At 47.6% G+C, this 12,073-nt stretch overlaps 2 protein-coding genes across 2 annotated transcripts; one reads left to right on the plus strand and one right to left on the minus strand.

Annotated features, from left to right (window-relative positions):
• Window positions 1-5,769: 5,769 nt before the first annotated feature.
• On the plus strand, window positions 5,770-7,777 carry LOC139783706 (uncharacterized). The gene is made up of 6 exons (XM_071722849.1): window positions 5,770-6,050; window positions 6,149-6,278; window positions 6,350-6,604; window positions 6,680-6,847; window positions 6,953-7,059; window positions 7,405-7,777. The coding sequence occupies exons 1-6, from the start codon at window positions 5,985-5,987 to the stop codon at window positions 7,423-7,425; spliced, it is 747 nt and encodes a 248-aa protein (XP_071578950.1). The 5' UTR covers window positions 5,770-5,984; the 3' UTR covers window positions 7,426-7,777.
• Window positions 7,778-7,856: 79 nt separating this feature from the next.
• LOC139783705 (uncharacterized) lies at window positions 7,857-9,705 on the minus strand. Its single transcript, XM_071722848.1, has 3 exons — window positions 9,293-9,705; window positions 8,924-9,161; window positions 7,857-8,848 (listed from the first exon to the last, which is right to left on the minus strand). The coding sequence occupies exons 1-3, from the start codon at window positions 9,670-9,672 to the stop codon at window positions 8,141-8,143; spliced, it is 1,326 nt and encodes a 441-aa protein (XP_071578949.1). The 5' UTR covers window positions 9,673-9,705; the 3' UTR covers window positions 7,857-8,140.
• Between the last annotated feature and the right edge of the window lie 2,368 nt (window positions 9,706-12,073).

A 12,073-nucleotide genomic window follows, 5' to 3' on the forward strand; every position in this document is an offset into this window, starting at 1 on the left:
CAGCGCCGATGATGGGGTACGGGACTGCGGCGATGCAAAAATTCCATCGAATTGGCCGTCTTAAACCGAGGTCAAGTTCGCGTAGCGATTCCCCAAACGTGTCGATGCGCGTATCGTTTGCCGCAAAGAGCTTTAATTCGGAGGGTTTTCCTTTGATCCCATTAACGGCGGGTACCAGGGAAATATCCGCGCCTGTATCGACAAGAAACATTTGACCGCTGATACGATCACGGACATGGAGACGGTTAAAAGTTTGATGGCCCTTGCCGACCGTCTCTGAACGGGGAGGCGAGCTTAGTTTTTTTGACTTTTCCAAGCCTCATATTTTGAGCACCACGTTCGACACGAGGTCGGATTATCAGGGTATTTGGTATGAGCCGGACAGAGCGCGGGTGTAATCGCCTTACTTGGCGAGGTTGAAGCTCTGCGCCTGCGGGAATTGGATCGCGAACGCGAATTTTGTGTCCCTTCCAACTTTTCGATCCTATTAATTAATGCGGCCATATTGGCGATAAGTTGCTGAATCTCGGTCTTTGCGGGAGGGGGTGTATTCCCCTTAGACACGGCGGACGCGTAAGACTCGTTTCCGAGAGCGCTCTCAGCCATTCGGTCGGCGGCCTCGGCTATACGGTTGAGGTCGGTAACTCCCGTGGCTACTAGGATCGCGCGGTGTTCGCATGGTAAATGGTCTAAAAAAATTGATTTTATTACATTATCATCTATGTTCCCGTCATTAAGACCGCGCAATCGACTGAGAATTAATGAAGGTTTTCCGTCGGTCCCGACCTGTCCTCTTAAAAGTTTTCGCAATTTTGTTTCGACTGAAGGCGCGTATGTCGAGATTATTCGAGCTTTAACTTGTTCGTAGATATCCGCTGGGGGAGGGACTAAAGTAATTATGTCCCTAACGCAGCCTAATACTTCGACATCAAGTGCAGCGAGGACGGTATCAGCTTTGGTGGACTCTACAGTGATCCGTGCATTTCTCATGGAAACTTCGGCCTGGATAAACCACAATGCTGGGTCGACTTGAGAAAACGGAGAAATTTTGGGAACCCTGTAATTATCTATACGCGGAATTTGGATATTATTATCGATCGCGTCTGAGATAGTTGTGTTAGGGCCCTGGGCGTTCAGCTGAGCTCGTAATTGCGCGAGCTGAGTTTCAGCTGCCTCCGCGCGGGCTTGGGCTGCTGTAAGAGCCGCGTCCGACATAGTTTTAAAAATATTGAAGGCTATTAGCAAAACAAAAGCGATAAACAGCATAAATAGCATGAGCGTTAAACGATATGAACGACACGAGCGTTTACGACACGAGCGTTATACGACACAAGCATTATACGACACGAGCGTTATACGACACGAGCGTTAAACAATATAAACGACAGCGCGCAACGGACTACTATTTTATTTCTAAATTACTGTAGTCTGGTAACGGTGGGTAGAATCCGAAGCCCCGGTGACGATGGGACCCAAGGCGCCGGAGACGTTGGCTTCACGCATTTATGTCTCAACGACGACGGAATCCAAGGCGCCGGTGTCGTTGGCTTCACGCAATTACGGCGAATCAGGCGACGGCGGAGAAGGGCCGGTCGCACGCCAGGAGATGATCGTGGTAAGGCGGTAACGGCGGCGGCAAAGAAGGACCGGTTGCACACCAGGGGATGGTCGTGGCAAGACGGTAACACCGCTGTAGCCACCCGGGCGCCGGTGGGGTCTCACGTACCCGCCTCGTGCCTCGTGCAAAAAAACGCGGCAAAAATGGCCGCCCGAATATTTTTTCGGCGCGGTAAAGCTGGCTGGCCGCAGCGCGGGCAAGTAACAGCCAAGGACGCGGGCACAGGGATGTACCTTGTTGCTGCGGGTAATTCGATCCGCGATTTCTGCGTCCGTTCCTCGGGGAAGGCTGGTCCACCGAGGATTTATCTCTGACTCGGGCTTCCGGTAGCGACTTGTACACGACCGTTGCGTGTTTTTTAGTCGGGGTCACCAATGTAGGAATTTGGTATCGCGGGAGGATTATGATACCTCCGCGTATCGGCCTACTACCGATGTAATGACGAGAGGAATCGAGGAATGATTACACACTCTAATTATTGAAGATAGAATAATACTTTATTGCGAGCCACGCAATAGCCACGAGTCTCGATACAAATCTAACGGTCTTCGTAACTCAGTTCTGCCAACCTCGTAACTCTCGACCCCTCTTGCTAGCGCTGGAGAGGGGGCTGACCAATCGGAAGGGAGGCAGATATGCTGCTCCCTACATATACTCGACTTACATGTCTGAAGTTGTCTGAAGTTATAGCTTGGACATCTGTTAACAATAACCAGTCGTTATATAAACACATATCGCAACGCAAAAATATTTTTTCTAACAACGGAGATGTCGAGTTTTGTGCCAAATAAACAGCATTTGCGGGAAGCTTTGCTTTTCTGCTTTAACTTGAAAAAAAAATGCAGTTGAAGCACGTCGTTTGCTTGAGGAGGCCTACGGCGAACATGCACCATCGAAAACTACCTGTGAAGATTGGTTTAAACGCTTCAGAAGTGGCAATTTTGACACTGAGGACAAGGAGCGCTCCGGAAGACCAAAAACAATTGAGGACGCTGATCTGCAAGCGTTATTGGATGAAGATGATACGCAAACACAAGATCAACTTGCGGAGGCATTAAACATGACTCACCAAGGTATTTCCAAACGTTTACATGCCATGGGAAAAATTCAAAAGGAAGGAAAATGGGTGCCGCATGAGTTGACTGAGATACAGATGGAAAATCGAAGAGCCACTTCCGAAATTTTGCTTTTGCGGCATGAAAGAAAGAGTTTTCTTCATCGAATTGTTATTTGCGATGAGAAGTGGATATATTTAGAGAATCCCAAACGCAAAAAATCGTGGCTTTCACCTGGTGAAGAATCAACATCGACGGCACGGCCAAATCGTTTTGGAAAGAAGACAATGCTCTGCGTTTGGTGGGACCAGAAAGTAATCGTGTACTATGAGCTGCTGAAACCGGGCGAAACTGTCAATGGGCATCGCTACCGACAACAACTGATCAATTTAAACCATACATTGCTCGAAAAACGGCCAGAATGGGACACGAGACACGAACGAGTGATATTGCAGCACGACAACGCTCCGTGCCATCGCAGTTCCATCGTCCAGGACACCATCAAAACGCTGAAATGGGATCTGCTACCGCACCCGCCGTATTCGCCAGACCTGGCGCCTTCCGATTATCACTTGTTCCGGTCGATGGCGCATGGCTTGGCTGGGCTACACTTGACCAATTTCGAAGAAGTGCAAAATTGGTTGGATGAATGGTTTCGGTCCAAAGACGCGTCGTTTTATTGTCGCGGTATTCATGTATTGCCAGAGAGATGGCGAAAATGTATAGCTAGCGAGGGACGATACTTTGAATAAACCATTTTTTGTATTTCTCTTAAAATTTTCCATTTTTTATTGATCAAAAAAACCCGGAAACTTAGTTGCGCACCTAGTAACCCTTGCGTGAATATATCAGAAGTATTATGCAAATTAATGCTATTGCAAATGAAATGAATGTTAATGTTAATATTGTTGTCTTGCACCTCTCTGGAGGCATTAGTTTCCTTCCAAAAGGATTCTTTAGGAATGGGATATGTAAGTGGAATAATTATTTGTGTTTAAGTGTAAAATCTCTTTTCTTTATTATAAAATGTTGTATCTGTACTTCGTGGTGTACTTTGTGTAAATGTCGTTTATAAAGTTAATCTTACATCTATCTCGCGTTGGCTTGTTATCTAACTCGTAAAATAATAATATAATGCTGTATCAAAATAATAAAATCCTCTATCGTTGCATTTCGTGTACTTCTACCTTCTCTAACGATAATCGACTATTCGTCGGTGTGCGCTCAACGCTTCTAAAACTCTATGTGTAATATTGATCAATAAAATGAATAACTTTCTTAAAACCTATCTCGTTTGAGTACATTACGAAAAAGGGTAAGGGGATCACAGTTGCGTGTACACCTGCTGGTGCACCTGTTCCGCTTGGTCCGGCTGACTGCCGTCCTCTGGGTACAGCTCCTGCTGCACTACTTCCGGCGTTGTGAATATTTGCTTCCCTGGCGATGTCGTCTGCACTATTTTAACGACTCCCGTCGCCATTAGCCTCTGGACCTCCTCGTCGTCTACCTCTGCTTGTCGGTCAGTCTCGGCTGCGTCCTGGATCTCCGTCAGGTTTACCTGAGACCCTTCTGATTGCTCCACGATCGGTTGATGCACCTCGCTCGGCTGCACCTCGTGTACCTCCTGCACCTCGCTCGTGTTCTCGGGGTCGTGGGACATCGTATGCGTCTCCACTGATGATTCCCGGCTTATATCGGAAACGGGTGCTTTAACATACGGTTCCAGAGGCTCACGAGCGAGCCGGTCCCCTGTACTCGAGTGGAGGCTGGGGACGGCTTTGTAATTGTAAGGTGGGATAGGGTCTATGTTGCGGGAGTTTATATTTCTCCCAACGTGGACACACCCACCTATGAGACGGTACTAGAGAACCTGAGGGTTCGTCTAATGAGGATCCTGCCCCAAGGCCAAGTCCTATTGGCCGGGGATTTTAACGCCAAATCGGCGTTATGGGGCTCCCCGGTCACGGATTGCAGGGGCAGGATCCTAGAACAATGGGCGGCGGGTCTCGGACTAGTTGTCCTCAATGTAGGGACAACACAGCCTGCGTAAGACATCGGGGGGGGGGGTCTATAGTCGATGTGACTTGGGCCAGCTCCTCCGTTGCGCGCAGAGTGGGAGGATGGAGGGTGGCCGAGGAGATTGAAACACTCTCAGACCATCTATTCATAGAGATGAGTCTCTCGGTCACCCCTCCAATAGTCCAGGCCCGCCGCAGAGAGGTGAACCATCGCTTCCCTCGATAGACGGCCCGAAAGTTAGACAAGGACCTGCTCCGGGCGTCTATCCACGCGACATTGTGGGTGGACGATATCCTGGGGCAGTCCGATGACGTGGAGGAAATTGCGGAAAGGATTGGGTCAATTATGTTCGCGGCATGCGACACCGGAATGCCCCGACAAAAACCCCTGCCGCGACGGGCCGCGTATTGATGGACGGAGGAGATCGCCGAACTGAGGCGCTCCTCCGTCCACGCGCGTCGAAGGTGGCTGAGGGCCAGACGCCATCAGGACCGCCACCCAAGGCGGATGGAGAATGCGGGAGTAGAGTACCGTTTCGCCAAACGGGCCTACTCCCTAGCGATTAAAAAGGCCAAGGACCGATCCTGGCGGGAGCTCTTGAGGGACCTGGAAGAAGATCCATGGGGGCGTTCGTACAAAATGGTCCTCAACAAGTTGAGAACCTGGACGCCCCCAACTACGGAATCCATGGACCCTGAGTTCCTGGAGGAAGTCGTCAACGCTCTCTTCCCCGATGACCCCGGGGAGAGAGCGAATGGCGGTCCCGCTCCACCAGTTGTGGAGTGGGACGAGGAATTTAGGATCGACATGGACGAGATGCGCAAGGCAGCCAAAAGGCTGAAAGAAGGGAACGTCTCCGGGTCCCGACGGAGTGCCAGGAAAAGCATGGTCCTTGGCCACGGGAGAGCTGGCCGAACATCTGAGGAACTTATTCACTAAGTGCCTCGGGCATGGCCGGTTCCCCCAAGCTTGCAAGGTGGCCAGGTTGGTCCTTATCCCCAAACCGGGGAAACCCGCAGACCAATTGTCCGCGTATAGGCCGATATGCCTGCTGGACGAGGTCGGCAAACTTTTTGAACGAATAAAGCTGCAATTTCATGGAGCGAAGAAAAGCCAGCGTTTTACCCCCACTCCATCAATTTTCGTCAAGTTGGCTTTACGGCGTTGCTTCGCTAAAAGTTCAACACAGTTGAACTTTTAGCGAAGCAACGCCGAACGCCGAAAACACGTGGTGATACAGAGAGAAAGAAAGAAGTCAAAAAATTCTAAAAAGTTAAAAAATTCGAATAAGTATGGCTGAAGGGATACCTGAAGGGGAACTGACTGATAATTTTACATCGCCAGAAAATATAAACGAAGTTAGTATATATTATACAGTAATAAGCATATTTATAGGTTAGGTTGCTCTTTATTTCTTATTTATTTAAGTTATATAAATTTATTTGTTATATTGTAGGAAACTCTAGTGTACACCTGTGGCATGTGTGAAACTATCCTTCATAAAAATGAAATAGATCCGCATCTTTGCTTTGAAGGATTTAATGAATTTTATATAGATGAAAATTTATATATTTATCCTCAAAGCGGTGAGTATTAATGCCTTTTTTTATTATATACATATTTTGTAAGTAGCATTAGTGGATGCTGTAATGTGCAGATGACGGACAAATTATTCGGAAAAGTTTGGTGGACGGTACGGAGGCAATGGTGCTGGAGCCGAGGGAGGAGACCACCCAAATCCAAAACCGAGAGGCCGATGGCAATTGGCAAAACCAAAAAGTTTTGCAAGAGGAACAGCTTATTGAAGAAGTTCGTAAGCGTCCCGCGCTGTACGATTGTCGTCGTCCTCTTGCAGAACGAGGCCTGAGAGCCAGAAATAAACTATGGGAGGAAATAGTTGCAGCAATGAACTGTAATATTCTACGTTCATAACTTGACTGGAATAAAATTTATTAGTATGCCATAAATATATTTTTATCTTTTCCAGCTACGATGGACGTTGCAACTATAAAAAAAAATGGAAATCTCTGTGCGATGCTAACAGAATCCATAGAAATAAACAGCACCAACCGAGTGGCTCAGCGGGAACACGAAGAAGTAGCTGGGTGCACGCTGAGCGGATGCAGTTCATTAATGATATGCAGCTTCAAACCGAGTACGTATATATGAATTTACGAGCGTACAAACGTGTCTCAATGCACTAGTACATTTTTATTTATATTTATTGCATGCAAATTTAATGCAAAACTGTATGTTAAAGGACTGCAACCAATATTCCGGCGTCTGAAGGTCATGAGGAACTATCCAATGATAGTGACATCTTTCGTGATGGCAGCATTGGCAGCAACAGCAGCAGTCGTGGATCACGTGAGTAAACTAACAAGTCTACTACGTAGTACTAGTGGAGGCAAATTAGGTTTTGATCTCGGAACCGGTTAAAACTACTCGGATGTTTAAAAAATGTTTTCTTAGAATTTCAATTTTTCAGATTTTTCTTGAATTTCCTATTTAAAGCGTCAATTTTTAACCCATAAACATTGTAGTGTTTTTAATTATCTACATTTAAAAAAAAACGTTCAAAACCGAGTAGTTTTAACCGGTTCCGAGATAATGCACTTTTTTGGTTTAATTTGCCTCTATTATACCCTTTATTTGACTTATGAATATAATTTTAATAGATAGGAAATACAGGATTTGTGAATATGGTTGTAGGTAAGCGTCGTCTCAGTATAGATGAAGATAGACCCTTTGATCGATTGGTTGATGCCCTCGGTCAACCACCTACAATCAACATTCCGCCGTTTACACCTCCTCCTCCTCCACCAACACAACCGACTGACAAAGCGGCTTTATTTGGCAGTCTCGTTGCTGCCCAACTTAGAGAAATCGATCCTCGGAGAGTGGACGATATTATGCTACAAGTGATGCAAATTCTGAGTAAAGCGAAGAAACTGTAATCGAAGGATGCAAACGATTTAGAGAGAGCGAAAAGACTATTCAGTGATGATATAAGTATAAGATGATAAATGTTTTTGTTAAGTTACTTACATAATAAAACATAATAAAAAATTATAGTTTTAATTAATGTAATGTTTCTTTTATAATTCAATAACATTCCGCCGTTTATTTATACCTCCTCCTCCTCCTCCACCAACACAACCGGCTGATATAGACAATTTTTTATTGTTTTTACAATTGACAATAATACAGTCATAGTTCTCGTATTGTTGTCGTTTATCTACTCTTTTTTTTTTAGACTTAATAGTCGCATGGATAATCTTTAGCAATGGACTATTATTATAAAATGCATTTCTAGATGCTTTATTAATTTTCAAGAACATACTACACACACACACACACAGGTTATATACATATATAATAACTTTTTTGTCGCAGCAAACTGATCAAGAGACATGGTAGTTTCTCGCGCCAAGTACGCGTATGAAACCTATTGCCACGGCACTGCTCCCTCGTTATTAAAATAGCGACAAAATTCATTTCGAATTTTTATGCATTGTCGGGCACTCGTGTTCGATCCACAGTTTGAGATGTCTCTGAATGCACATCCATTTTCCATGATGACACGCCAAGACCCTGGTCTAAAGTCATTTGGACAGTGTGGATCATCGGCATCGATCAAACCCGGAGGCACATATGCGTTCTCATCAATGTCCCGCCGGCGAAGCCAATTATGCAGACAAATAGTTGCTTGAACGATTAGTTTTGCGTTATCAGGACTGGCGATAATTGGTTTTCTGTATACTCTCCATTGACTGGCGAGTATACCAAACACGTTTTCTATCATTCGTCTCGCACGACTTAGACGGTAATTGTACACCTCTTGCTCTGGTGTAAGTCCTCTACCTGGATACGGACGAAGCAAGTATGGCTTCAAAGGAAAGGCTTCATCTCCCACAAGACAGTAGGGTAAAACAGGTCCTCCTTCTCCAACCGCTGCTGGCTGTGGAATATTCATTCCACCTTCTTCGAACGCTTTCCCCATAGCACTTTCTTTGAAGACGCCACCATCACTTCGTCGTCCGTATGCCCCGATATCCACAAAACGTATTATATAATTTGCATCGCAGATAGCCATGAGAACTATGCTGTGACTGTGTTTATAATTATAAAACGCTGATCCAGCATTATTGGGACACTAAAAGTAAGAATTGTTATCTCAAATTGTACTTCCTGTTAAATTCTATCGTATACCAACAATGATTTTACGTACTTGAATGGTGACGTGCTTGCCATCAATGGCTCCAATGCAATGAACGAAATTCCATCTTTCGTTATAATCATTGGCGATATCCACCCAATCTCTTTCTTCCAGTCGGCCCGGAAGAACCAAAGGGCATAAAACATCCCATATTGCTTTGCAGGTTTCATGGATGATATTACTCGCTGTTGTCACTCCCACGAGATATTGGTAGGACATCGATATCATGGAGTCCCCAGAAGCAAGATATCTATAATATTTAATATATAATATACCAATATTCATGCATTAAGCAAAAATGTATAACGTTGTTACGTTGTAACGTTGTTACACTACAAAAAACACTCAATTAAAAATTAAATTGGATCAAGCAAAACAAACCTCAATGTTAATGCCAACCGTTCAGCTGGTGAGATACTTTGTCGAATGACGTCCTGCTTTTGCAATCTTGGTCCAACCATGCCCAACAATTCTTCCAACTGAGTTGCGGTCATCCGAAAGTAATGGTGGAATCGTATGTCCTCCAATATTAACTTCGGGACCGACGCAAAGAAAAAACTATGTTCATCACGATTTTCGAAAATGGGTGCTACCCAAAACCTTTTCTTCGCGTATCTTCTCTTTTTTTTCATTAAATACATAGCAGCTATAGCGGCTATGCGTCGTCTCCTTACAACCTCTGCTGCAACTGTAGCTGCCACTGTACGTCTGTTATATTCAACGTACGCGATGTACTGTCTATAATAATTGGAGTACTCCATTTTTATTATACGTAGTTCTTCTTCTTCTAGGTTAAGTAGCGTTAGCTCTGCTTTTCAATGCCACTTTGCATTGCGCGAAGTAGGGGTAATACGCCAGCTTTTCTTCGCTCCATGAAAAAGATAGAGGCGATAGCGTTAGCTGTTCTTCGCTGGCTTTACAGTGAGGTGGAGTGGGGATAAACGCTAGCTTTTCTTCGCTTGCGTGAAATTTCAGCTTAATTGCTGACCGAATTGTCCAGCACCTGTCCCGGACTGGTCCAAATATATCTGAGGACCAGTACGGCTTTCGAGAGGGCAAATCGACGATAGATGCGATCAAACGCATCGAGGCCCTCTCGAGAGCCGCGGCGGAGGCCGGCAGGGTGCTGTTAGGCATCAGCTTCGATGTCGCAAACGCATTCAACACCCTGCCGTGGCCAGTGATACGGGCGGCGCTTATTTATCACAGATTGCCCCCGTATCTTATAGCCGTAATTTACGACTACTTCCGGAACAGGAAGTTGGCCTATACGGACAGGGACGGAATTGTTCACATCAAACTGGTCGTGCGGGGGGTTCCGCAGGGGTCGGTACTTGGGCCGCTCCTGTGGAACTTGGGCTATGACTCCGTTCTCCGGACCGCCCTCCTCCCGGGGTGTTGGCTAAATGGTTTCGCCGACGACACCTTCCTGGGAGTTGAGGGCGAAACATGGGAGGAAGCCATCAACCTGGCCAATGTCGCAGTGAGGCAAGTTGTGACCGCAATGAGAAGGGTGGGCCTAAAGGTGGCTCCCCAGAAGACACAAGCAGTGTTCTTCCATGATGGGTCAATGGGGAAGCCACCAGAGGCCCAAATCACAGTAGAGGAAGCCCGTATCTCCGTGGGGGCCCAGATGAAAGTTCTGGGTCTCTGGTTGGACGGCTCCTGGAGCTTTGGCGAGCACATAGCTCGCCTAACTCCCAGGGTAAAAGGAGTAGCGAACAGCTAGGCTAGGCTTATGCCTAACCTGGGAGGGGCGAGCGGCCGTGCTCGCCGATTGTACGCCGCGACCGTGCATGCCGTGGCACTCTACGGCGCCCCGGTCTGGATATCCGCAGCGGAGGGAAGAGGAGCAAAATCGCGTAGGATCCAGACCCAGCTGAGGGGGGCACAGCGCACAATAGCGCTGAGAGTGTCACGTGCATATCGCACGGTCTCGCACGCGGCGGCGACGGTCCTGGCTGGTCTCCCCCCGCTAATACTCGCTGCCCGGCAGCAAGCCGAGGTATATCGGCGAGTCAAAGCACTGCAGGCGAGGGGGAAGCAAATACCACCTGGGGCTCGTATAAAAATAAGGCTCCAGAAAAAGGCGGTCATGATTCAAAAATGGCAGGACTTCCTGATAAACCAGGAGTTCGGCCAGAGGACCGTCGATGTCGTCCAACCCTGTCTAGTCGAATGGCTGGACAGTCGGAGGTACGGGCTGACGTATCACGCGGTGCAGGTGCTCACCGGACACGGATGTTTCGGTGTGTACCTGCACCGCATAGGAAAGGAGGTCACAACGCGTTGCCATCACTGCGACGAGGAGAGGGACACGGCGCAGCACACGCTGGAGGAATGTCCAGCGTGGGCTGAGCAGCGCCGTGTCCTTCAGGGGGAGGTCGGAGAAGACCTCTCCCTCTCGGCCATTGTGGCGGCAATGGTCGGGAACGAAGAAAGATGGCGGGCATTCCTGGCTTATAGTGGCCAGGTAATGTCCGCCAAAGAGGAGGCGGAGAGGATCTGCCGCGGGGACGTAAACCCCCCGGCGGCTCTCCCCCAATAAGATATGCTGGGGTGATTGGGCTGAAGTTCATAGGCTCAATCACCCCTCTCCACCCACCAAGTGTGGAGGATTTAAGCTGCACCAAAGTGCAGCATGAGTAAGTGCTGCACCTCTCGTCCGGCCCTCACCGACATGGGTACCGGCGGGAGGAGGGAAGGTTCGGCGTCCCGGCGGGGAAAACGGGCGTCGAACCAACCTCCCACAAACAAAGGGAGGAACGGCGGGGTGGTGGTGGCCACATTCCGCCGCTACAGATAAATCTAGGACTCCTCGGAGTTACGGAACTGCTAAAGCAGTTCAGAGGAGACAGCCCAGTCAGGGCTAGGCGCCGGGGAGATGCCTGGAAGTAATTGTAATAGTTCCCGGGCACTCCCCAACGGCGCACGGTAGGCCACCCTTGGGGTTTTAGTAGGTAAGAATCCCACACTCCCCTCGCCCTTCCCCCGAAAGGTGAGGGAGTCTTCCCCCTCCCACAAGAGGGGGCTGTCAGTTCTGCTGGCAGTTGAAGATTTCCCCAAGTAAAAAAAAAAATTACTTTCGGATGACCGTAACTCAGTTGGAAGAATTGTTGGGCATGGTTGGACCAAGATTGCAAAAGTAGGACGTCATTCGAC

The sequence above is a fragment of the Temnothorax nylanderi genome, unplaced genomic scaffold, assembly GCF_030848795.1.
Source record: "Temnothorax nylanderi isolate EJ_2023f unplaced genomic scaffold, tnyl_v1.0 TNYL_tig0533_pilon, whole genome shotgun sequence".
NCBI lineage: Eukaryota > Metazoa > Arthropoda > Insecta > Hymenoptera > Formicidae > Temnothorax > Temnothorax nylanderi.